At 42.2% G+C, this 27835-nt stretch overlaps 1 protein-coding gene across 8 annotated transcripts in view; it reads right to left on the bottom strand.

Annotated features, from left to right (window-relative positions):
• Positions 1-27835, bottom strand: part of plch2a (phospholipase C, eta 2a) — a 98966-nt gene that overhangs the window by 38027 nt on the left and 33104 nt on the right. The window contains exon 1 of one of the 8 annotated variants that reach the window (XM_028992520.1): positions 18269-18568. The exons of 6 other annotated variants lie outside the window; for them this stretch is intronic. In XM_028992520.1, the coding sequence (XP_028848353.1) occupies positions 18269-18311 (43 nt within the window). In that variant the 5' untranslated portion in view covers positions 18312-18568. Of the gene's footprint in view, positions 1-3207; positions 3677-18268; positions 18569-27835 lie in introns of those variants that run through there. One more of the 8 variants, XM_028992518.1, reaches the window with a different exon arrangement.

The following is a 27835-nucleotide window of genomic DNA, read 5'->3' on the forward strand; positions in this document are numbered from 1 at the left end:
AAAAATGTCAAGTTGGTGACTTTGGGTTAGACCAGAGTTTTCAGGTGTCGATGTTGTCTGCTCTTTCCTAAATGTTGTTGTCTGTATTTAAGTGAGCCTATTGTCTCGAGTCTTCGCCGGGTCTTTTATTGTATGTTTGTGTTCTTACTTGTTCAAAAGAGGATGATAAGAGAGCAGGCTATTCATTGTGTTCACTATGACCAGTATGCTACCTTTTGATTAAAATGTTCCTATATTTAATTTAAGATGCTGCTCATCTAGAGCTAGATGGGGGAGAGGGAGCTGAATTCTGGGACAGTTCTATCAAACTGAATACACATCTACTCCATTCAAAATAGCAATCGAGTCTGAATAATGTTATAAAGTAAAGTGAAGTGATTGTCACATGTGATACACAGCAGCACAGCACACGGTGCACACAGTGAAATTTGTCCTCTGTATTTAACCCATCACCCTGAGTGAGCAGTGGGCAGCCATGACAGGCACCCGGGGAGCAGTGTGTGGGGACGGTGCTTTGCTCAGTGGCACCTCAGTGGCACCTTGGCGGATCGGGATTCGAACCGGCAACCTGTACTTCTGGTACTGTAATGTGTACTGTAAAACCTGTACTGTAATTCTGTACTTCCTGTACAGGATAAAAAATGAGTTGCAGACCACCTCAGTCATATCCTTCTGTCCCTGAAAAGCAGTGAGGGATTTTACATGGTAACAACTTCATCAGTTGGGAAACTACTGAGAAATTCCAAGCATGGTGTGATCAGCCTGACAGATTAGAGTGGCAAGTGCGTCCGAGGGCATCTGCCTGCGTGATGATCTCCCATCCAAGCGGGAGCAGGCGAGGTGTGAGGGACTTTAGGCTGGTGACAGCAGTGGTACACTCCTAGTACCGGCTGTGAAAAGGGGGGAGATGAGGGGGCATGGGATCATTACACTGTGATGAGTTTGTTAGACAGAACGACAGAGCGGGAGCATGCAGTACCGTTCTCATAGGTTCACATTTGTGAAAGAAGGTCCGGGCTTATATGCACTCCACTTCCCTTTAATTACTCAGAGCGCCTATTTGCCCCCTTAACCCTCTTCACTCAGCCCCAGGGAGGAAGTGCAATATTGGAAAATGATTAGAAGAGAAAACATCTATGTAATAACACAGAATCTCTATGGGAGCATGTGTGCCCATATTTTATTCACTCAGCTGCAAGAAGCAAACAAGAATAATTCAAGGCAAGATGATTCAAATGAGAAAAGGAAAACAAATACACTCCTAATTTTAGCTATTATATTAACAGCAAACTTGCAGAATATATTATTCTGACACACACACACAAACACATACTGCAGTCTGCTAAGGTGTGCAGCCTACCACAAAAAAATTCTGTAACCATTCATCTCTGCTTACAGCATGTGCCTAGAATAAAACACCTTGACCTTCTTAGGTACAAAAATAAGTTTTCAAGTGCTACTGAGGTTATCAATTCTTCTGCAGATGGCCGCATGCATCTGATATCGCTAAAAGGCTGCCCTTTTTTTTTTAACTGTCAAGAGTCATGTGCAGATTCAAGAATCAAGTCCGGATCTTTCACCAGTTCAGACTGGTTGTCATGGAAACCAGGTCAGGGATGTAAGGGAGCTGTCAAAAGATGAGAGAACCAGATTTTTCAGTGTCTCCATGGGCATGTGCTATACGATAGCATATGTGTCTTCTTATATGTCCCTCTGAAGGGTTGGCAAGATTAGGTTCAATTGAAAATCAATTGTTCATATGTTGTTCATAACTCATATGTGAACATGTCAGTATGCACAAATAGGAAACTTTCAGTAGCACATTACAAATATATTGTAAAATGTGTGAATCGGTGGTCATGGTCCTTTGTACCAGGGTGTCTCTCTTTGAAACAGTAAACGGTGACCTGATAACCAGCAAATGGCACCAGGTGGCTGTTGCACCTCCCCCTTACAGTAAATCTAGGCCATGGGTACGGCAAGGTAAAGATGCCTACACACCACAGCTAAACTCTTAGGATTGCCTCCCAGCCATATGTCCAAGCGTAAAAGGTCAAATGTTAAAGTCAACAACATGTGTCCAATTTGGTTCACATTTATAACTATAAAGGTTAGAGCTGAAATGTTCAGTAAGAACGGTATGAACGCAAATCTTACTAATCCAACAACTACCATTGTATTCATTAGAAAATAATTAGTAAATAATAGCAAATAATCAATTTCTAAAAACCATCACAGATCGTATACCATATATATTTTTGAATACATTTTATTTTGCACGGTCTCTCAAAACTAAATCATGGCACAACAAACTATTTATTGTATTTTGGGGTATAATAAACTATGTTCATACACCCATTACATGTTTTTATAGTAGTTACAGCTTTAATAAAAAAAACAACAATATGTTGCTGTTTTCTGAAGATTTAAGGGTATGAAATCCTTAAAACCATATTTATTTTTGAATACATTTTATTTGGCACAGTCTCTCAAAACTAAATCATGGCACAAAAAACTATTTATTGTATTTCAGGGTATAATAAACTATGTTCATACACCCATTACATGTTTTTATAGTAGATACAGCTTTAATAAAAAAACAACAATATGTTGCTGTTTTCTGAAGATTTAAGGGTATGAAATCCTTAAAACCACCCAGGACCTGACATTCAGTCAGGAAAACAGTGATCCCTGTGTGGATATGACCCCCAGCTAGACATAAAAGCCTTTTTAGTTTAAAATCCTTTAAACCACAAGCTTCTTGGGTGAAGTGTGGTAGACAGTCAATGTCAAACACTAGCAACTTTAATTGAGACTCTCCAAAGGATCTCCTAGTGATTCCCAGCATTCATTTTTATCAGTGAGCGCTACATTTATGCACAAATCACGGTGCTGGCAGATGAAAGACACCGAGAAACCGCGATGAACACGTCCATCAGAGGCAACAAGAAAACAGCATGGAAGCAGATGTTCAGAGTCAGCATTAGCAGCCGCAGCCCAGCCTCCTTCATCACTGTCACGACGCCATCTCTAAATCGTAACGCCCCAGTACGTCCACATTCCGGCATGAACCATCAAGCGCTGATTACAGTAGAGGAGAGGCTGGGAACAATCCGAGCGGAACATTTACATGGCGTTAGAGGCTTGCTTACAAGTTCCAATGATACTTTAGAAACCAATGTTAGCAATGGTAAACATCTTGCTTACCAATCATTCCCAGTTTCCACTTGGAGGTAGCAACAATGCTTCCACCGATCCAGAAAAACTCCTCCACCAGTCGAGACAGAGTAATCTTACGTTGGGTCTTAATAGATAAAGACCTCTTAGCAGTCACAGGGGCGTTCGTCCAGGCAGGAGAAGGGGCCGGTTCATCCATTGCGGCCAGTGGTCTCACGGCGTTAGTTGCCATGGAGGGCACAGGCCCAGTTAACTGGCTGATGCTCATTGCTGAGATCTTCCAGACGGCTGCTCAAAAGAGCTCAAAGTCTTGAAAAAACAAGTAACGGCTTCAGTAGATTTTTTGCATCGTGTACGACAAATTGCAAGGAAAGACTTCACATTTCCACTATGTCCTCAAAATTAGCTGGTCAAAAATGTCGAAACGCTGAAGAAAAGATGACCACGGTCTACATAGGCTTCAGACAGAGAGATGTGAGGTGCCGCGAGGAGCAACCACCTGAACTGTGCAACATGTGTCACAAAAGGAGTTTAAATCCCTCCAAACTGTAATCCACGTCTGGAGGATTTACGTACTGTGCACAAGGGAAAGGGGGAGGGCGGTGGTAGAGGTATGGGTGTGGAGGGAATGCACCGAAGGGAAAAAAACGTAGGATGAAAAAAAAAACTTACAAAATAAGAGAGAATCCACGGAAGGATTGCAGTTGCATAATGTTCTCCAGCTCAAAGTCTGTCTCCAAAAACAGGATTGCCGGAAACATCAAAGTACCATTCTTCACTTGCATCTGCTGCACAGGATCCATGGATAACAAGAGACAAATGTCATTTTGAGACGTCCGCTTTTTCTTTATTTCAGAGCAGAACCAAAGCAAAGTAACGTAGGTCACAGAAACAGGGAGGTTGAAAAGACAGAAATATTCCACGCAGGAGGAGTGAAAGCTCTTTCGTTCTTCCGCAATTGTGTGATGGCGATAATGCACTGCCAGCACGGGAGGTTTAGGTTTAACGGCGGAGGCTATTTCCAGCCATTTTTGGGTGCAGAGCACTGTGTGCTTCACAGCCCCTGTGTGCTTCAATAAGTTGGAGTGCTGTTCAAACAGCCTGCAAACAGCGAATGTCGGACCGATGCCAAATCCCAGGAAAGAACGCTCTACCTGCGCTCTGTCAAGCACAGACCCACAGTTATACAACAACTGGTATAATAAGGGCCATTAAGACAACACTATTCATATCGCCTCAGTCACTAACTGCACAAATATCACACTCATTATCGTAAACAGCCGAACAAAAAAAAGGCAGTCTGCATGGCTTGTTCAATATGATGCTGCACAAGATCACTATAGTAAGATGGGATGTCGCGGAGCCATGACATTTCTGTGCCTTTGTTGTGCATAAAGATTCAACACCTCCGTTTTTGCATGCCTTTGTCAAACGGCATTGCAACATTTGCTGGCCCTCCACCGAGCCAAACGTGTGAGGCGCCGGCCGTCGGGAGCGCCTACTCTCTTTGTCTTCAACAGACGGGAGGTACCGGGGGCGTGACGTCAGAAACAACAGCTTCTGAATGGTCTGTGACACCTTCCTGTAGGCCAGGTGTATAAAGATCTGTTCACATGTGGGGAAGGGGAGTTTTTACTCTATTCTCCCCAGTTTTTACACTAAGAAATGTTCTGACCTCTGTGATCTAAAACAAAACAAGTGAGACATTTGTCATCCAAGCCCTGAGCCAACACTTGCTAAGTGGAGACACCAGACTTCTCGTCCAGATGAAAACAAGGGACTCAACAAGTGGTGGTGACATCATACGCATGTAGGTATATCTGTGACATATGTGACTCATCCACAACCATAAAAATTAGCACCAACTACGTGGGCTGGACCATTAAAACTAAGCTAGTATGGCTTCCATTGCAACTATATTTAAAATAAATGTGCTCTGAATCCCCAAAAATAGCCAATTTTTACAGCCAACCATGAAATCAGTCCATAAAATCATTAGTCCAAAAACAACTGACATCTCATTTTAATCAATTGACAGCTACCCTCATAGCCAAAAAAAAACTTTTCACTCAAAGCTGAACCATGTTCAGAAAATTAATGCATCAAAGAAAATTAATGCATCAAACTCAATTGAACATAAAATGTCTGAAAAGCATATAGAAATGCCATTCAGAACTTTGTCGGCAAATAATGGCTTCAGGTTTTACAATAAGGTGTAAGAAGTACTTATCAGATACATATTCGGCTGAACCGGTAATGAAACTGAAAGTACAAATGTGAAAGTACAAAAGTGTTCAAATGTGTGAGAGACCTTATAATTTAAGACTTGCATAGTTCCACCCACCTGACCCTGCTCTCATCTTAGAAACTGAATTAATTGCTCTAGCCGCAAGGCAATTTCAGATTTTAAGACATCTATACTGACGGCAGAGGAATTTCTGTAACATAGAGTTGTGACACTAAGAGCCAGTGACACAACTGACCTCCTTTTTACCTCAGTGGCCTCATGTGGGGATCACATTTGGATGAGAATTACAGATGAACGAGTTCACGAGGTGAGTAATAACCATATTGCTGGAGGACAGCAGCCTCTCCCTTAATTGCGCTGGCAGGCGGTATTGTCCCAGTTTTACTCATCTAAATACAGGTCCATATTAATCTATTGTGTGGGGTTGAGCATTTTGTGGGGCTAAATTGCGTCTTGGTGTGAGCGTTCCTTGCTACTGTTGAGCAGATCCAATGGGCTCGTTAATGGGGGATTTTCTGAAATTTTTTTTCACTTCTCATGAACCCCCTCTTCAATTTGCGGTGAGCAGAGTCGGCCGTGTTCGTCATTAAAACTGACACTCCCGCAACGCTACGCAGACCTGCTGCCACCACCCGCTGAAGCGCTACCGTGGGAAATTGCATTTGAGACTGCAGGGAATGTGCACAGGCCACTTAACACGGAATGTTTTTTCTTTCAGATCTGTATCTCTATCTGTGTGTCTTGCCTCCTCTGCCCATCGATCTTTCCATCCCGCTCTCCCACACACCCCTTATATTTTCCTGTTTCTCCTTTCCTACCATAATGGCTTTCACAGCAGGAACTTACTAACTGGGTTTAGACACCAAACATCTTCATATCTGTCTTTGTGATGGAGGGATAGATGCACAGACACACACACACACACAGACACATTTGATTACATTCAATGAATTTCATGGAATGAAATGCAGGCAGTCAGAATAATTTTATAACACTGGTGTGATGGCTTTATTTACACTTTTCCCCCCCACACATTGTCAAACATATTGAGCAGATTAGACACCTCTGTTTCAGTCCTTCAGTGAAGACTCCTTTCTTGAAACAGGAGTTCAGTAAGATGTTGCCAGCCCTTAATCCACCAGTATACCTGACAATTATAGCATAGTAGCACAGCCAGCACCATGAGAGTCTAGAAGCTGCATTGAGATCCATGTAAGCAATATCCAGTCAGAAATCTTTGCTGATTAATGGAATATTTAAAGGGAGTGTAAACAAGCCAATATACAGCCCTTCTACAGCCCATGCATGCATTCTCTTAAAGGTGCCTAAAGAGCCTATGGGTGCAGACACAGCATGTCTGAAACCTGGTTATAACAGCGCAGAGGCCGACACCAGACGGACCACTACGGCGATGCACCAAGCCGTTGCAGTCTAATAGAAATGTCACTGACAAAAGCTCACACCAGCTCACTGCAGGAATCTGGCCCAGAAGTCCTGTAGGGGGTACGATCAATGGTGACGCAGGTCCCAGAAAACAAACAACGTCTTGCCTTGCAGAAGCCTGGGCACAGATCCATGAGACACATAGCATAGAGAGACACCCAGGAGGGGGAAGGGATGCAGAGAACACTTCACAAATTCACAAATGCATTTGCACAGTATCTTCTACAACTTTTATTCATGAATCAGTAGCAATGAGTAAATCTACAAGGATAAACTAATCAGTGTGTTTATATGAATAGTACACTTAAGAAATGATTTAAGTCCCACAGATTTGGTTAAATATGTTCAGTGAGCAAGAAATCTAGCAATTCTTCATTCTATTTCACCTGTCAGATTTTTGGACCCCAGCGTATACACATCCGTCATATTGGATTGTTTGTGTGTGTGTGAGCTGAAGGAATGGACTGGCAGGAAATTATTAATGCCTTCTTTCACTGGAGCACTGCGTAGTGGACCACACAAACATTTACCCAACATGTCAGAAAAAGCATATTTTTTATCTCCCAATTAATATCCCATCAGTGACCCATCATTGTATTTGCAGTCCACTTTTTCATTCCTTGTAGTTCACTGCAGTGTAAGGAGGTGCTTTTTATGGTGCTGATCTTCGGCATTTAGGTCTATAGGGTGTACATGTGCAAAAATGTGCATGTATGTTTAGACAGTCAGTCACTCTGTCAAAGTCTGCTGCTTGTGAGAAAACACTTTTGAAACTATTGAAAGGTTTCATGTATTTTTGCACGGCTTTGTGGAAGGTACAAACAATAAGAGAATGGAAATATAACAATTTGTCATACATGATGCAAAAAACCTGATCTACTCACCCCCTGCTGCGCCAGCATAGCATGGAATTAAAAGAATGGACTGGACAAAAGCATGCGATAATTTTAGATGCCTCAGTGGACACTTCAACTCTCGTTATGATCCTTTGGTCGCATGACACACACACGTTCAAGAGAACATGCCTCTTGGACACATTGGAGAGTGATGTGCTTCATCTCACGAGTTCCCACCTCCCACAGAGGACAGACAGGAAAGACAGATAACCGTGCATGTGGAAGAAATGAAGGATGAAGGGGCTGTGCAAGGAGCAATGGACTCTGCTTTTTTAATCTCAGCAAACCTCTCTATAATCTGTTTGTGTGCACATGCATGATACATTCACCGTTTGGTGAAATATTCAGCAGTGTGGGTACTGGCCTGGGATGTCCATCTCCAGGGTGCCATCCTTGCGTCTGGGATGATTTCCAACTTCCTGCAAGCATTTCCATTAGCCACTGGAGTGAAACTGGACCAGAAATCTTTCACACAAACACAGAAATCTGTGCTGCTGTTTCCCACTCCTGTGATTTGTGTGTTTTAGGTTAACTTTGTTACATTAAGCCTGTGCCAAATGTGAAGGACGTGGCCGATGGTCCCTTTCAGGTGGCACTACACTACAGGGATGCCCTCTGTTGCATCACCACAGCAACGGAGGGAGAGTTTTGGCCAAGCAGATGGCATGGTTGAAGATAGGATGTGATGCCCTGCTGCTCAACTTTCCTGGGTGTCTGGGTGTGGGGAGGGATGGTGAGGCAAAGCAAAGAGCAAAGCCTGTAATCCCCAGCCCATGAGGACGGTAATACGCTCATTCACACAAAGACGAATGAACGCTCACACTCATCACTGAGTGGGAATACAGGCACTTCTCAAGGCACACATCCGATCCAGAAGATATAACCAAAGCAAGTCCAAATTAGCTCTTAAGATCCCTGGCTTTTTGGACTTTCCAGTATCATTTTACTCAAATGGTTTAGATACATGTGTAGATAAATACATATACATATTTGTTGTGTAGATAAAGACATATACGTATTTATTTTTTGCTGCTCTTACCTTTGTTCTATCCACTTTCTGCCGAGACAATGCAATTTCCCACTTGTGGGACTAATAAAGGTTTATCTTATCTTAATTGTCCAAACAACATCCTGAAAAAAATTAGTTTAAATTGTAAAGTTTAAACTATATTCTGCACTTTTTAATCAAGTCCTCTAAATTAATGAAAGAAATTTATCACAAACGAGGAGGAAATATCTACCCACCTAGCCTTTTTTGGTTGGTTTGAAATTGTTTATGAAACTCAGAGCATGAAATGTAATAATGTCTTTATAAGCAAGTTGTAATAAGAGGAGGAGCTCACAAGTTGAGAGACAGCATTCAGCCCACCCCTCTCAATTTGTCAACCAGCTTGATTTTCTTCGTTCTCAATACTAATATCCCTTGTAAAAGGGCAGTCATCTGAGATGCTGTAGACATCTCAGGACATAACACATTTATTCAAAAGTTCTGACATGGATGTGACATTAGCAAATGTTGCAGCTTATATATATAGCGGCAAGAAAAAAAAGACAGGACTGAGGCAGTGATAATGCTGACTTCCAAACCTACTATTATCCATGCTCAAATTATTCAAAAAATGATTGGAAACATCAATAACACAGTTAAAGGTTAAAACACAGAATACTGCTCAATCACACTGCATTCACACTTGTTATGTTTCAGTTCCTGTCAATTTTCAATTAGCAAATACAGCGTGATTAACAAAGCCTGGTTTTCTTTTTTAGAGAACGAGCCTCCGGTAATGTGTTTTTCATTAACGCTAAAACTGCACTTAGAAATGGTGCTAATCTATCAGCAGGGTGTGAGCTGCTGTGCACGTGTTAAACAGATGTCTGGGTCAGCAAGAGCAAGATAAAGAGAGAGACTCGTTAGGAGAAGAAAAATTAATGGAATGAATATGAGTACCATAGAAAGAGAAAGTGAGAAGACTGAAGTTGACCCAGTGCTGGAAGAAAAATCCAGCACTTTGTATTGGTTTGGGTGAGAGAGAGGATATTGGCTGTTCAGAAAGACACAGGCTGACACACAGAGCATGTATGTGTTTTAGATGATTTCTCCCAGTACAACACACACACACACACACACACTCACGGCACATGATATTATTAAACGCAATGACACACAAACATACACACACATGCTGAATAAACTGTAGGCAAGTATAGGGCCAAGACATGAACAACTAGTACAAGGGTACTAGTTTATTTGAGACTAAATAATTTTCTAACAGATGACATGCTGAGAAATCACAGTTGCGTGTTCCATAAACTTCTTTCTCCGCATAACCCGACCCCCCCTTTGTGTCTGAGCACAAAGTGCAAGAAGTTGTAGTCATTCAAAGGGGCGTGGGTTTCAAGGTAATGAAACCTTTGTGTGCATGTTTTACTTTCACTTTCAACAAAGCTGGGATTTTTGTACTGTACAAAAGATTTCTGACACATATTTATGTGATCAAGGAGAGAAAAGCGTTTCCTTCACTCAACTGCATTTTCACGCACGCTTGTGCCCCAAAGAAAACAGCATTTTCTTCCACTTATTGTGATACATTGTGGTACAGTGTAACGTTTACTTCATTTACAGGTCATGGTTGCTTAGCAACATGTACATAAAAACAATCCTGAAGCATCTGCTTGTGCATCAGAACAGGGTGACATGCAGAGACAAGGATAAGGTTGCTAAGTGTTCTATTAGCCCTGTTATACCAGGTCAGGTCACAGTCAAGCTGTAGGCTATCCCAGCAATCAGTGTCTGGCAACAGCAACCCCTTGGCCAGTCCATTCTTGGAATATTGGGAATATATACATGCCTCCAGGGCTAATTTCACCCATGCAGCCTTTCCCAGCCTTCAATCCAGGTTTAGGTTATTCTTAGAATTATTTGTGAATATATTCATACACTTGCTGCGATGCACCTAATTAGCACTGGCATTGGTGGCTTATATATTTCAGGTGGCTGGCAGACACCACAGTGAGAGCTCTGCTAATCTCCTGGCCTGAGCCAGGCTGTGGCTGTGGCTGAGACGTGTGTGACAGCAGCTAGTCTAACAACGATCATCATAATGACAGATGCACCCAAAGACAGAGCGATAGTGCTTGTTTTCAGACAGAATAATCTATTCCCTATCTATTCCACACAATGCATGATGAATGGATAGACACATACACACATACACAGACAGTCAACATCATTATTGTAAATTTATTGTAATATGACTGTGATTGCAGAATGGCCCAATGACACACTGAGGCAACGGTTTGCATTGATAAATGTATTCCAGTCACTGCTGCTAACAGGGATATAAATACGACCAGATTTTTTTGTCTCTCAGACAGTAGTTGCATACTGCCTGTTGTGTGTGAAGAGGCGTGTTGAACTGTGTGCCGCTAATTCAATGCTTTCAGAGAGATAAATAAATAAGAATAAATCCATGAATAAGGAGATAAAGTAAACAGATTAAATTGAGTCTGACAGTCGGATGCTGTGGAGTATCAGTCACACAGTCACCACAGCATGTTAAATAAACACTAGATCAGCCTCTGTCTTTTCCCCCCTCAGCCTGAGGGCATGGAGCCCTGCAGTGAGATGTTGAGCAGGACAGACTACTGTAAAGCTGTATATTATATAATCGATGTTAAGTGCATTTATACTCTGTAATTGCAGACTGTACAACATTCAATACTCATTAAATTTGCATTAAATTTCCGGTTTATGTGTGTATGTGTGAGTGGTATATGCATGTGTGTTCATTAGGGATGGGCAATTCATCAAGATTTATTAAAAGTTTTGCTTCTAAGACTTACGGAAAATAACAACCAAGATAAAACTTATTTAGCTATGTTCTGTACTGCAAAGATGCTCTCCTTTTATTATCAGTCCTGTAGCAAACTTGGTGGAAGGTGGAAAGCATCATGTGTTTTAGTTATGTCTTCTTTCAATATAATTTATTTATGGTAACAGACTATGTATTATTTATTTAATTTAACAATTTTCTATTTTTCTACATATTCAGTTATTAAGTTAAAGAAAAGTTTAAACTGTTAAAATACATGTTCAATTGATTTTTCAATTTTGGTCAAAATTCTGCCCTATCCTCCTTTTGAGACACATGTCCTCAGCCCCCAAACCCCACCAACCCTACAGTCAGTCTAGCCATCACCACTTCATTTTAAGCCAAATCCTTTCAGCTTCGTCAGGAGTTCGTTGGGAGAGTAATAACTGGCAGCGTCAAAATGGGAGAAACTCCCTGATAAATGGCTTGTGTCACTCAACCCGACACAATGCAATAACAGGCACAGCACTTTGGGGAGAAATAAAGCAATCAGCGTCTGCCATGTCAATATCACAGGAAGCACATTAATCACCCGACACACGATAAATCTTCACCCAAATCCTGTCAAAAGATTTTTTACTGATCTGCACTTCCACTCCCAGGCAGAAAAACAATAGCATGAATATTCATTTGGAAAGCAAATCCATTTAGATCTGAAGGGCTGTTTAAATATGGTCATGTGGGCCGTGTGGCAGAGCCATATTGAATACGACTTTCAACGTAGTCAGACAGATTCATCAGTTTCTCATAGTCAGGCAGCCTGAAGACGTCGGCCTTTTCCTGAGGAACATTTCATTGTTTTGCAGCTGTCAAGATGGAATTTGCTGAATGAAGGATGATAAATTCCAATCGAGAATGCTCATACACTCACTGCCGCAGACCTGCAAGGGAAATGAAATACACGATGGTGGCATTTCCAGATCTGGTAACGGTCGATATGCTGAAGTGTCTCTGCCGGGCACATGTAAAATGTACAAATGTAATGAAAGTCAATCCTTTGATTAAACTGTATGTTTCTGTACAAAAACTGACCAGATGCAATACAACACTGGAAATGTTTTTATCCAAGCCACAGGTACCTGTGTACCTGTCCAATGAACTATCAGCACAGCAATGACATTTCATGTACTTAAGGCAGCAAAAGACTCTTTTGCTATCATGCACTAAATTGCAATAAGAAAATATTTTATGGTGGATCTATATTATGTGGTTTTACTATTATGGTCTCAATTGAAAATGCGGCTAGAGGTGTTAAACACTGTGTTGAAAAATGCACACCAAAAATTTACCCCACACAAAGTGGTGAATGATTGAAGGAGCGTAGGCAACGTCAACTGCATCCATTATTAGAGACCACACTGCTGTGCAAGTATTCATTATCTTCATCAGCCACATCCCCTGGATCAGCATCACCACCCATTACGGCACGGCAACTACATCCCCAATAACACAGCAGTTTTACAGCTAAAATGCAAACAGGAGTTTCTGTGCTGAAAGTCTGAATCTGTTGAGGTCAGATTGGCCACAACGTTGGCCACACCTTTAACTGCCAATTGTCAGGATTTGTCCAATATTTTTACCTGTTTTTGGTGGCCAAGAATAAGTCATTTTCTGGACAATTCCTGACAGTTTATCTTTTCTATTTTAACACAAAAGATAGGGTGCCCACCCCATACACAGGAGGATAGTCAACAGGTTAACTTGTTGTGGAGACATTTTTGCTTTCGCAGCCACATGGCTGTTTTTATCAGGCTGTCAGCAGGGGACAGTGGAGTTTGAATGTTCTGCTAGAAATGGCTGCTTACAGAAGTGTTGAGAAATAAATTATGTCTGAATGGCAGGATCTGACACTAGGAGAGCGATATAATAAAAAAAAGCAGACCACGCTCTGAGGGGACAGAGTCACAAAACTAGATTCACAAATGTACAATGCTAAAGACCAGCACTTTCATCCATCCACAGGACAAGAGGGCCAATTAATATTTGATAGGAATGAAAATTATGTAGAACACATTCACCAGCTCTATCTGAGTTTCTAACGTGATTTCTTAGTCATCAAATGATGGAATATCCTTAGGAAAAATAGTGCCCATCTCTGAGAATGGACATTCTGTGTTAAGTAGCACTGAAGCAGGACTGGCTCATTCTGCGTTCTGAACATTGTCGTTCGATAACAGCCTCCAGCCCCACCATACATCTTAGTCGGTTATCTGCACGAGTCAGTTCAATTGGGCCAAACAAACAACCACACGCAAGCGAACAACACCCAGGTTTAGAGACTAAGTACAGAGAAGTAGCTAATAAGTCAGTGCTAATTTGTTTTTGTCCTCCTGCCCTCCCTTGGTATTCCTCTGACAGGGTCCTCAGGATTGTGGCTCGTTAAACCATCTTGTATTCTGCCGAGGAATTCCCGTCACATGCCCGCTAATGAAACCGAGGCCTCTCTTTGCCTTCACATCTTCATGGCAACCTGAGAGTCTTTTTGCACAAAATCTTGCGATTTCTGAGCGAAATGAGCCAACTCGTTGCCTTCAACGATCAAGAAGTAGGTAATCTGCATACAGGTGAAGCTATGTCATGGGTCATTCTTCACCCTTTATGAGATGGAGCAGGTCACGTATGACTGAAGTCCTATTTTCATGTGTTATTTCATCACTGTTGAAAATGCTGCATTAGCATTTTCTACTCTGAGCTGAACACTTTCAAGAGGTTTATTTGTTTTATTTGACACAGTGACATACATATTTGCCATACACCAACGTAGTGAAATGTAACTGTGGACAGTGTGAAAATATAGATCATAATAATGGACGTAATAAAAGCTTCAAAAACCTGTATTGGACAGCTGAGTGGACAGTTAAAGAGTATATGTAACAGAAGCAGGTTTTAGAAAAGAGCCATTAAATAACCAACAGTTGATGTAACCACCAGTCTGTAGGATGCTAAGGGAATTATGGAGCATTATGGGGCTTAGGGGGAATTGTGAAGATGCCTAATCAGCACAGATCTGCACGCTGCTTTCATCTGACATTCTCACCCCAAATTGCATTATGCAAGACCTTTGGAATGGTTTTTAAGACAACGTGCTATGTTGGCAAGACAAACTTACATTTTGAATTTGCTGCAGAGGCTTACATTTGCCCTAACAAAGCATTGTGTTTGACTTACAGAATTTGCATTCTTTCTTTAAGGAAGACGCTGACATGCAGCACATGTGGACTTTCATGTCCGTAAATAGACATTTTGATGATCAAACTCTATGATGACATTTGAAACCCTTAGGATTAATAGGTTCATAAGCTCCATGATGACACATCATACGACACTCAAAATATTCAGCAAAATATCCCCCTTTTCTTACAATTTGTCACCTGTCTGTGGTTTAAAATGGAAATTATAGCATAATATCACAGTACTATATGCTCTGCAATATGCCCTTCTCTTTATGCTGTAAGTGATGCCATTAGCGCAGTGGACTAAAGTGTGTACAGCAGCCGCAGCTTAATATTCATATTTCATGACCGCATGGCTAAAGGTTGACATTGTGTTCCCTTCAGTAATTTGGATGCTGTGCAAGGCAGATGCTCGGAGAGAAGTGACCTGTGATAAGAGCTTTTCTCTCCGGCACTCATGCACTCATCTCAAGGAGTGCATATGGGCATGCACGGCTTCAAGTAACCCACCCCTTCTACACATGCACACTCATCGTGTTCCTTCTTATCCACGTCATTTCTGCCATTCCCTCCATCTCCCCATCAAAAATATTTATTGTCCTCAATCATTGTAAAAATGCACATTAAGTGTATTCTAATGGAACTACGTATGACTGTACTGGAATCACACATAAACACACCATAAATTACCATCGTTAATGGGTTTATCCCCCAAAAAATCTCAAGAAAAAATGCCAATTGTGTTACCATTGGTACTCAGCCTCTCTGACCCTCTATATTTCTGAGGAAATAGATATTTGACCTCAATCCAGCATGTGTTGGATAAGCGGCAGAGTGCAATAAATTGAAGAGTGTTCAGTAATACCCCCCCCAGTGTCACTGATAACGCAGCACAAGGGAAGTATATGTAAAGATATCGCCCATTACTTCAGCAAAAGTGCTGACCTTTTAGCAGCATGTCAATTGCCCCCATCTAATCCTCATTATGAGGCCTCAAGTTTTTGAGGTCTAGTATAATGAAGCTCTATTTAATACAGATTACAATGACATTATAATGACCCCAGAGAATTTAAATTCTCAACACCAGTGGGAGCCAGTGACCATGTTGAAGCTAATATGAAGGGAGCAAATTTCTTCGGTGGCTTACAACCTCCTTTTAAAGGTTTCACACAAGCTGGTGGGAAACCTGCTTATGTGGGTTAAGGTCGTTTGCAGTGCATGGCGGGATTGGCAGCTTGGTAGAGGTTGACGCATGTAGCGCACTGTACTGTAGGTTAATGTAGGTTAACTAGATAACTCTCAATAACTGTGATAACGAAAAACTGACCGAAAGAAATGAAAGTGATTGCCATTGTGAAGCACTGCAGCACAGCACACGCAGCACACAACAAAATGTTTTTGCTTTTAACCCATCACCCAAAAATCTTATTCTACGTGATTTGTACTGTTCGCATAAAAAATCTGATCTGAGTCAGATTATGAGAAGAAAATCTGACTGGGGCCACATTCGCCCTGCAGTGTGAATGCAGCATTAAAGAATCAGGCTTTCAGATGACCAGAGATTCCACTGCACTAAATGCAGCCACATTGCCAATATGAATTAAAATAAAAAATAAAACATAATAAATTGTTTGATTTGTACAAAAAATGCCATCCCACCATTTGTTTCTTTAAAGAGCTGTGTCATTTTTGCTGTATTGGGCACTTAAGGGAATTGCATTCATTCCTATTTAAATTAAAAGACAAGAAACAAGTTAAGTAGTTAATTCACATCAAGTACATTTACATTTTACATTTACGGCATTTATCAGACGCCCTTATCCAGAGCGACTTACAATTAGTAGTTACAAGGGACAGTCAACTTAGGGTTAAGTGTCTTGCTCAGGGACACAATGGTAGTAAGTGGTATTTGAACCTGGGTCTTCTGGTTCATAGGCGAGTGTGTTACCCACTAGGCTACTACCACCCTAAAACAGATGTTATTATTGTATATTAGTTATTTAAAGATGTAGATACAGCATGTAAAATGGTGTGATTTTAATTATGATATTAAAAGTATACTGCTTAATAGTTCATTTATATCACTGATAGTTATCAATCTTCTGCTGATTTGACACTCTTACTGCTGCCCTTCAGTCAGTCTGAATGGTGATGACATGAGAGGATGCATAGTGAAATAAATGCAAAAAATTATGAACACATAAAGCATATGGTCATTTCAAATTAAAATCCAGAATTGTTCATAATTAACCGTTTGTTTGCTCAAATATAATATATAAAAGGACACGTTACTGTTTGCCTTCATCTTCACAGTTTAAAGAGGTTACAATTTAGATCCCCACACAAAAGCTTGCAAAATATTCACTCACCAAAAAGTTCCCATTAGCCAGTCTATGTTTCACATGGGACTTTTCATCTGGCTTAAAAGATACAGTAAAAAGAGCTCAAAAGCGTCCGATTCATTATTAAATGCCTTTTCCCCTGCAGCAAGAGAACCTTAAAATTTCAGCATGAAATATTCAGTGCAACCCTGAGCACTGAACCCATCTGTTGTTAATGAGAGACAGAATCCAGAAGCCAAGACTATCCAAAGAGCAGACAGGCCTTAGTGAACCACAGGGGCAACAAGAGGAGCGCTTGGCCAAGAGGAAGGAGCTTTAAAGTCAGGATCAGCTTTTGCCAGGCTGCTAACCATCCAAACTGCCGGTCACTGTCACAATGCCTAGTCAAGCGCTCGCCAGGGTGAGCATATTATAATTAGTCATGGTTACCGGGCCTGATGGGATTGTAGGAAGAGGATCTAATGCGGTCAAAAAAATAAATAAAAAATTTTCACACTCTCTTTCTCTTCTTTTCTTCTCCCGACCTCACTCTCTCTCTCCTGCGGCCTCTTTCAGTTTAGATTCTTTTCATTATTGCCAGGACACCGGAAGGTGGAATCTTGATTGAAACGAAGCTAATAATTGCTGTAATATTCACAGGTGAAGTCGCCTGGGCAATGAATGCTTTGCTCTGCGCGCTGATCAATAGGACAAGGCTGAACTGTGAACAGTGGGGGCATCTGAGCTCGCAGCGCAGGCGTTGATTCACGGCAGAAGGGCGGCACATTGTTTTCAAATCAGATGTGAAACGCTGCAGCCCACCTACAGCGGCCACGCTACAGCAGCCTGTGCGGGAGAGATTAAGCCCCTAGCCAATCAACGCCCGCTCTGCTCGCTCCGCCGTGCTCAAATTTACACCAGGGAAGAAAAAAAAATCATCTTGAAGTCATTATGGAAATAAGTGTCCCTCTCTTGCTTAAACAATAGGCCTGGGTGATCTATTCCAGCTTTTGGTTTCTGTCCACATCTCAAACTCTCCCCGTCTTCTTCTTATACTCCTCTGCTAATTTGACGTGTCAGGAAGGTCTCTACACCTGCGCTACAGAGGTAAAGAGTGTGACACCAGGAGCAGACTCACCTTTCTCAGGACTCAGGCTTCTAATGGCACTGAAATCATCCATCTCCCACCGAGCAGCCCCTTCATGGGGCTACGGGAACCTCGCTAAAGAGCCTCGCTTTCCCGCCTGGTTCTCATGAGATCTGAGCTCAGGGGTGAGGAGGAGAGGAGAAACACCCTCTGCCCCCTAACAGTCATATCAGAGGTGTGAATGGCTGAGGGAAAGTAGTAGTTCTCTCTCTGCCTCTCCCTCCTGTCTTCTTATCGGGTGTTATCTTAGAGTCTCCTCAAGCCTCTCCTCCTCTCTTCTTCTTTTTCTCTCACATCCTCCGGTTCAGCCCTCCCTCCCTTCTTCATTGCCTGCTTGTGTTTCTACCCTCCCTCTTTACAATAACTCTCTCTCTCTCTCTCTCTCTTTCTCTCTCTGACGCGCTCCTGCTCTGAGCCAGGGGAGCGTGTGCCGATGAAGCCGGCAGCCACTCACAGTCGCTTGTGTGATCGGAGGGCTGGGATCACCTGGGAGAACAAGCTATTAGAAGAAGGAAGGGAGAAAAATGTGAGAATGGGAAGGAACAGAGTGAGACAATGTGTGTGCGGTTACAATACATGGGTAAAGGAGGGGACAGAGCATATAGAGCATCATGAGGTGACTGTGATTTGCAGTGGTGGAACCAGGTCTGGTGTGCATGCATTATTCAGGATAATGCTGCTGAGGAGAGGAGAGGAGAGGAGAGGAGAGGAGAGGAGAGGAGAGGAGAGGAGAGGAGAGGAGAGGAGAGGAGAGGAGAGGAGAGGAGAGGAGAGGTTTTCCCCCGAAGATCACTTTCTGCTCTATGGGTCATTATGTGTGGATATAGCATAAGGTCCTGCTATAATTCTGTGTTATTGTGACAGTGCCCATACCAGTATTGATGATAAACTATAAATGATAAAATTGGAAATCATTTCTCAGTTCACTGGTTCAGGAAAAAAAATCCTGTACTGTAGTGCTGTGTTTGGACAAATAGCTTGAAAAGAGGAATGAAATCAATATGAATCCTTTCTAATTTACTGGCATGTAACAGAATTGAGCTTGACATCAAATGTCAGCAAGTTTGATGTTTAATTCCAACTTCACCATATCTTCTGGTGAAAAAAAAAGAGGGGAGTTGCACACTCATGGAGCACAGCAATTAGCCATTGTCTTCAAACATCCATCAATATGGAAAGGAGAAAAGCTGAATCTGCAATAAAAAAATGTAGCAATAGCCGTAAGTGCCTCATGAGCAATCAACGACAATCATGTCATATCTGCCCTAGATTTAGAGTTCATCACGAGTAAAGCTACAGACATCTGATATAATCTGGTCAGACATTAACATTTACAAGCCCTTAGCCTCATAAGAAGGTCTTAACGCCAATGCATTTTAACATGGGTCTTAGCTCAGAATCCAAAGAGGTTCATCATTTATGGGTGGTCAAGCCAATCTGAGGCCTATGTTTTGACTGAACATCTGATACAGATATGCGCCCTTATCTCTACCTACACCTGATAGTGGAGTGTTTGTTTCATTGTTATGCAAGACGGTGTTCGGGTGATCCTGCACCACATGGCTGTCCAATCGTATTCCTAAAGGGCCAGTGTGTATGCTTTGTATTTTTTAAAAGCTCTAAGTCCCCCCCGTTGATTAAACTCTTTAATCCAGGAGTGAATCAGTCCCCTTAATTAACAAATTAGCAGAGCTGACCCTGTAACCCTAGGCTACGTCTGACTGTGTGCTGGTTGGATACAGTGAGTGATGCAAGGCCTGAAGCACCAGTTCAGATGAGCATTCACCCCCACAACCGCACAAAGGCCCTGGCTGAATGGGAGCTGTCCGTGGTCCTGACAGCTCCAGCGTGGGCCTCTGGGAATAAACTCCTGCTTCTCTGAAAGTAGGTCGGGGGAGATTGCCGCTGGAAAGAGCTGACTACTCAGGCTGGGAAGATGGTCTGCCTGTTTACTTAAGGCACGATGGGGAAAAACTGAAATGTTTAACCATTTAACTTTACAAAGTCGAATGATTTATGGTGTCAGATCAAACTCAACACAACCTGTATCTGCATGTGTTAACCTCAATTTGTAGTTCAATTTGAACTTAAGTTAAAAACTTGAACCCATGTTCTTTTGAGATAATTGCATTCAAGGCAAATGCAAATAGTAAGATTCTGGTTTAGAGAAGTGGAGATCTTCAGGTTCAGAATTTAGGGAACTAAAAATAATCAATCATGGTAAATTACAAAAGGCTTTTTCTTAATTCATATTTTTGGTCAGGGATGCCAGAGCCCACAGCGTGAGTCCATTGTGTGTAGGACACACGCACACACAATATTTACTTATACCTACGGCCAATTTGGAGTCACCAATCTGCCTAGCATGCCTTACATTTATGGCATTTATCAGACGGCCTTCCCAGAGCATCTTTTTACAATCAGTAGTGGAGACACTTAGGGTTAAATGTCTTCCTCAGGGACACAATGGTAGTAAGTGGGGTGTGAACTTGGGTCATATGGTTCACAGGCGAGTGTGTTATCCACAAGGCTACTACCACCCCAATATGCCTTGGGATGGTAGGGGACACAAGAGGATTTGGAGGAGGCCTATGCAAACAAGAAGATCAGCAATCAAAATCCACACACCCAAAGTCAGAACCTGGATTTAACCCCCTGACCTTGTGAGTGTGAGGCCAATTTGGCACCCTTAATTTTACATGTTTTATGTATATAACATAAATGTATACACATGCTGGACTGGAGGACTTTTCTAACCATCTTTACTGAACATTACAATGTGGTAACCTCACAATATAAGAAAACAATTTTCTTTCCATCGTCAATGCAACAAAGTAAACATGACGGTTTGAACAACATTGATCAACATAGCAATCGGACCATAGAAGAACCAGGGGGCTAATAGACAAATATAGACACTCAGTTTCAAAGATACAGATGACAGAATGTGCAGTCAGAACATCCACGAGCCCACCTGACCAAGAACATCCCCGATCTGACAGACTCCACGCAACAGATGCTGTTCACAGTTGTCAGGTGCCAACAGACCATGTTATGTGACACAGTTCTGCCATGAGGCGATACGGCACGGCTCAATCGAGCATTTCATCTGAGATCAAGGGGACCAGCGTCTCATTTGAGGTCACTGTAAGTTAAATCATTCATGGGTGCAGTGATGGGTTACAGAGTGCAGCACCAATGACTGGACACACCCTGACACACAGCCACGGCCGCCCATGTGTTATTTGCTGCTTCCCACTAAGGAAAAGGGTTCCTTTGTGTCTTTGTTCGTTTGCTTGTTTGGTAATCGATTTGAAAAGTTATCCTAAAGTGATCTAAGGCAGAACGACACTGTCGGAGATAAGAAAAGGGAAGTCAACAAAAACAAATGAGCAGCATGATGGCAGCAGAAACCAGAAAGTCCTACTGCTTGTGTAGTTGTCAAAAGATAAGAGTTGAGAAGAAAGAGACGGCAAGAACTAGAGAAAGAGAGGAGGAGGGAGGAGCATGTTACAGGAGAAATTGTGAAGAGAGTGGAACAAAACAAGAGGTGATAGACAAAAAAGAGATTTATAATAAATGGCAAACAGATAAAAGATCAATGATGAAATAGGTCTAGGTCAGATCCAGGTTGGAGCCCCCTTCTAAACTGACCCCCCACCTAAAATACGACACAGCCTTCCCTCCACATCTATTTTTCCCGCTGGGTTCCGATGACTGGCAGTGCAGAGAACACCTTGCTTACAATAAAAAATAAAAAAAAAAGTCAGATAACCCCTGCACCAACCACCACCCGCCTCCCCACCCGCTCCAGTCATCCCCACAAATCACCCCCCTCACAGTCTCCTGGCTTCCAGACAAATTGAAAAGACAGTTTTCCCATTTCACACCAGGGCTGGCTGAACCAAGGGGTCTGCAGCAATTATTGACCTCTCATAATAAAATCTGGCCAATTGAATTCAGCCGGCAGAATTCACCCCGGCAGTCAGGCAGAGAGTGAAGAGCGTGGTAAATAAATAAATAAGAGTAGGTCATGCCTTTTTCTCTCTGCCGGCCCTTGTCAATAACAGGCTGAAAGGAAAACCCTGATCATAAATTCGAACTGCTGAAATGGAGAGATAATCAATCAACTAATGATTTGGTTGACTATTTGGCTGTACGCTGTATGTATGTGCACACCTGAGAGATCTTTGCATGGTAACATGCAGATCTGGCTCTTTAACACCCTACAGGCACCTTTAATTTCTATCATTTTGTGTCACCTATCTAAGGAACACTGTTCTAAATGTGCTATATATATGATTATATTTGGCACGTGTGGGAGTAAAAGTGGTCTTTTTCTTACTTTTACCAAGCTGATCACGACCTTTATCCAATCATATTATTATAAGTCTGTTAAAATGCTAACAGACCTGTTTGCTAATCGGCAGGCCATCAACAGCTGCTTTGTGAGTCAGAGACTGAAATTCATTTATTCTTTTATTCTTCTGATTTATTCTTCTCAGAGGGCACTAAAATTACTTCCTTTGTGTCTTAATAAAATAATAGTATAATTCAAGGTTTCTGGTAGTGTTATTGTTATGTTTGCATGACAAAAGTGCAGAGAGCATCCAAAATCTTATGGGAATTGTTCTGTTTTATCCCGCAGGCAGGAGACAAAGTTCAGGGGCTTAAAAACACACAAGGCAGAAAAACATAAATCCAGACAAAAATACAACACAGATAAGCACTTAATACGAGATGTATGCACTACATCTAGCATCACGCTAAATCATCATTTCTTGTGTTTGATTTGCAGCAGTTATGTTATAATTCTTATGACGTAGTTGTAATGTAGCAGAATTGCTTATCAAGTTGTTCTGAGAACTTTTTTTTTCCATTTGCATTGCAAGAGTTTGAGTGAGACTGAGAAAGAGAGAAAGAATCCCGGCATCTAGAAGCTCCTCTGATCAATCTCTGAATGCAGAGCCGTAGCGGAACGTGTGAAACCAAGCTGGTAGGAGGAGGGAGAGGGAGCTGGAGTCCTAGAAGAGGAGGTGGTGTGAGCGCCTTCATCATGCAGGCTTACATAACATCACAACGCCCATCTGAACAAATATACATCTGTGTGCGTGCCGCATCCTTCTTCATTAACATACAGCGCCCTCTAGTGAGCAAACCTCCTGATTTATTACCCTCTTAATTCACGGCTGAATTCAATCATATTTCAATCATCGAGGGTAAAAAAGACAGCATCTGCTCATCAGGTACATGTTTCATGGGCTGGCCGTCATTGTGAGGTGCGAGGTACATTGATCCAACACAAGAGTTTTGACAGACGGTCGGCTGGGGTAATTCTCTTGGGTATTAATTACTCTGCTCCTTTTCTCCACTATGAAGCTCAGATCATCTAAATGTGTGCCAGGGTAAAGACAGGATGAGCGATACATGGGGGGAGAGTGAATCTTTAAAGACATTACTTTATGCCCTTCAAGGCAGACAGTCCTTCCCCTATCACCCCCATACACCTCTCACAATCAGCCTCTCTTCCCTCTCATTTTCCATATCTCCACCACCCCCCTCTGACCTGTAGTGGATTAATTAAGCTCAGGCTCTACCCAGGAGAATGAGCCGTTCTGTTTTCACTGACCTAATATGTAATTAACACAGCAGGATGAAAAAAAAGGGGGAGGGAACACTGCTCCGCAATGACCCACGTGTAAAACCACGGCGCCCACTCTCCTCTGCGATCTGGAAACTTACGTTACGTTATTTAATGTGACAAGAGGCGCAAATTTAATTCACACCACTCACTGCACACCGCATTTCAACGAGCCCATCTGCATGTTTAATTCTGGCGTATATAATCTTGAATCTAAAAAAAAAGGCCTCTCCAGGGATGAGCTTATGTAACACACACAGACACAATAGGTACTAAGGTAATTCTCCATTTCTCATCCCATCCCGGACCATCTGCTCGCGGCTCTGTCTCTAATGAGCATGCCACAAGAGGAAAAAGGAAAAAGAACTGAGAGACCAAGGCTGTGGTTAGACAGCAGAGATTTATTCCAATCCAACGGAATTCGTTTAAGATTCCGATCGATCCGTTTGCAAGGAGAGAAGTAGCCTACTGCTTTCTGATACAGCCATTGGTTTGCATGGACATGCATCTCCATTAAATTCCTTTTTGAGCCTGTGTGGCTCTTTGGTATGTACATATTTAGCCCCGTAGATGCAAGAAGAGTCGACACGCCATTCGCTTTTCCATTTAGCTGATTATTTCATTCTCATCCTGATAGGAATAGTGAGATCTGAATTGATACGAGTGTTTGGCAATTCAGCCAGATGAAAAGAAAGCAGACTTTATACAGTCCTCACCCAGGCATGCAGCAGAGGTGAAGGGTAACGGTGAAAGGTGGTGAGGAGGCAGTTTGTAACAAAGCAAAAGGCATTAGCGAAAGACAGCAAGAGAAAGAGAAACCTTTGGCAGAAGTCAAGACAACAGGACCTTTCAGGAGCCTCTGAAGAACAGCAAAATTCTCTCCTGAGAAACACTGATTAACAATGCTGCTTCTTTCTGTCTTCCTCAAAACGGCAAGAAAAAATATAAAGGTCATTCCACCATTCTTGGCTGTTTGTAGAGGAACGAGACAAATAAGCATGGCTATGCAAGTGAATATGCTGCCCGCTCATCCTCGCTGGAGACATCAGGCTCTGTCTGAACTGCGCGTTGATTCCACGCTCCACCTTCGGTGCATTGAAACCTCTTTATAACTCATCCAGCTGTGATGACAGAGATGCATAAACGGCTACTGAGTCAATAATTTGTCAAAACGACAAATGCACCTCACTGCAGTTCACTTGACGGTTCAAGACTGATTATAGATTTATGACACTTTACAAATGCTTACCTTGCTTACCTACAATCCATTGCTGTGCAAACATACGCGTCAGTTCGGTATTCATCTAATCTGCATGTCTTTCAACTGTGGAATGGAAGCAGGTGCTAGAGCACCTGGCATCCTTGGCTTTTACTTTAGTAATAAGGGTTGTAAGTTAGTAATAAGTAATTGCAGGTTTGCAGTGAATTCAACATGTCATGTGGTACTGCGTGCATCAAATGATTCTCAGCATGTCGCGGCAGTGCACATTCTCATGTCCAGGCGCAGGCGCATCGTTGCTCCCGCGTTGGTGCTCCCTTGGCAGTCGCGTGTTTAGAGATGATGTGCATGCATCTCCATCTTTATGTAGGGATTGCCTCTCCATGTCAGAGGTCAGACCCTCCCAGTAACTAAAGTGCCTAGTAAACTAAACTCAGCCATGATTAATATTTATAAATAAACCACAGCGATTGCATAAATATTTCAATGTACTATTATGGTAAAGTATGTTATATACTTTAATGTAATATTAAAGTATATTTAAATTTTGAAGATTTAAATATTCTACTCAGAAAAGGCCTGAAGCAATCTGAAATCTTCTGGTTTATAGGTCCCTCTCTCCTCCTGTAGTGCGGTAGCATAGTACTGGATCGGAGATCTGCAGTCCTCCTCTCCCTCCGCCACTACCTTACCTGCATTATCTTATCATCTATCACCTGATGCTGGACCAACAGAGAAAAACAGAGAGAAAGAAAGAGAAAACAGAAAGTTGCATAAGAGAGGGACTGTTAGTGAAAGAAAGAGAGAGTGAATTGGACTGAGGGCCCAAGAGCAGGACAGAGGAAGTGAAGGACAAACAGAAGCACAAAGAGCAGGACAGGAAATAAAGGGCGATGGGGATACAGGAATAGATTGATTGATAGACAGACAGAGAAAGAGAGACAAAGGGGTGGGGAGAGGGATGCTGATGCAATAAAAGTCGGTACTGAATCCTTCCAGACTGAGTGGATTAACTGAGTGCATTCACCACACTACAGCAAGGCATCCCTGGAGATGTCCATATAGCCAATGTACACATACATACTGTATGTCCCACACATAAGGGCCACACTGAGGACATGTGTTAATGTAACCCTGGGGACCACGCCTCCTTTCAGGCCTTTCACAGTTTTGCGTCATTACAGAATGTGCATGTAACAGCAAGCCGAAGATGTCCAAATATGGGGATTTCCCCGTAAACACCCTCATCGTCAAAAACTGCACATTAGCGGGACGCGTCCCAGTACACACACTCACACCAGCAATAGGTCTCGTGTTTCCGACAGATACTCAATTTAATTGGTACACAGGGGAACATACAGGTATAAAATTAGACCTCACTTTCACACATGCACACACACCCTTTAAAGGGACTCAGTGGAATAAATGGTTCAAGAGCGGCCAGGTTACCCTTCATCACAAAAGAGCAGTTTCCCCAGAAACTTTCCCCACAGAATTGTTACAAAACAATTCTTTATTTTATTATAAACAATTATAATTATATTGTAAATAATCATTTCAATGATTCTAAAAGTCATACAGCCAGAAAACCTGCTATAAATTCACCCACAGGTTTCACACCCGGACTTCTACCAGGTTCTTTCTCACAGCAGGGCTTTTAAAAATGCAAAAGCTGTATCGCCATCATCTCGGCGCCCCTTTTGTCCCACTGTCCCTTTCATCAGAGCTCAGGGTAATTTTCATCATTTCTATTTGGGCTCCTCCGGCCGGCTGTATTGGGTGTTATGTCCTGGATTCTAAGTGGGCTTAAATATAGAGCCGTGTAATCAGACCCTTGCGGAAAGAAGTTCTTCAGGTTGCAATTCACCCCACCAAGGTTTTGTCAGGAAACACACTGTACATATCATTAAAATCAGTCTACATATATTCCACAGTTGGCTACAAGAAACCTACAATAATTAGAAATTTGTATGCCAAATTAACTATATGCAGTACGTGCAAATGCCATGGCTTAAAGCAGCGTTCCCAACCCTGGTCCTGGAGGAACATCTGCCAGGAAGGTTTTGTTCCAACCCACATATCTTCACAATCTGCCCCACTCATTATTAGGCCATTAAGTAACACCTGAGCCTAATTAAGGTCGGGCTGGAGTGAAGACTCTTTGGCAGACATTCCTCCAGGACCAGGGCTGGGAAACGCTGATGTGTGGGTGATAATTACACAGAATATGTTTAAGATCTAACAGTGTCAGTTATTATAAGTTAGGTCAACATACACACATCCCAATTTAGAGCCAGTCATGGAAATGCATGAGGAAACAAGAACATAACGTTGTTGCATCATGCTTGTTCATGCTATACACATCAACAGTATATATACCATCATAAGCATTTCTCACAATCTGCTGCCAAAAGTAACAACCCTCATCAGTCAACTTGACTCTAAGTGCAATCGCCACCTTGTGATTGTGACCTGCCGCTAGCCTGAAGCATACAGAATTTTAGGCGTTGCTCTTAATTTATTCCTGAAGCTGGATGCCATCCATGACCCATTTATCATGGAAAGGAAGCGGGGAGCAGCGGCACTGCTGCGCAGGCTGCCTTGCGCTCCAAATGAATTTCGCAGCAATCCGCCGGTCATGATGCGCTTTTGATTGTTTTTATTTCAGGGCACAGAGAAAATGAAGAAAGAAAAAAAA

This window comes from Denticeps clupeoides, chromosome 10 (assembly GCF_900700375.1).
Source record: "Denticeps clupeoides chromosome 10, fDenClu1.1, whole genome shotgun sequence".
In the NCBI taxonomy this organism is placed as follows: Eukaryota; Metazoa; Chordata; class Actinopteri; order Clupeiformes; family Denticipitidae; genus Denticeps; species Denticeps clupeoides.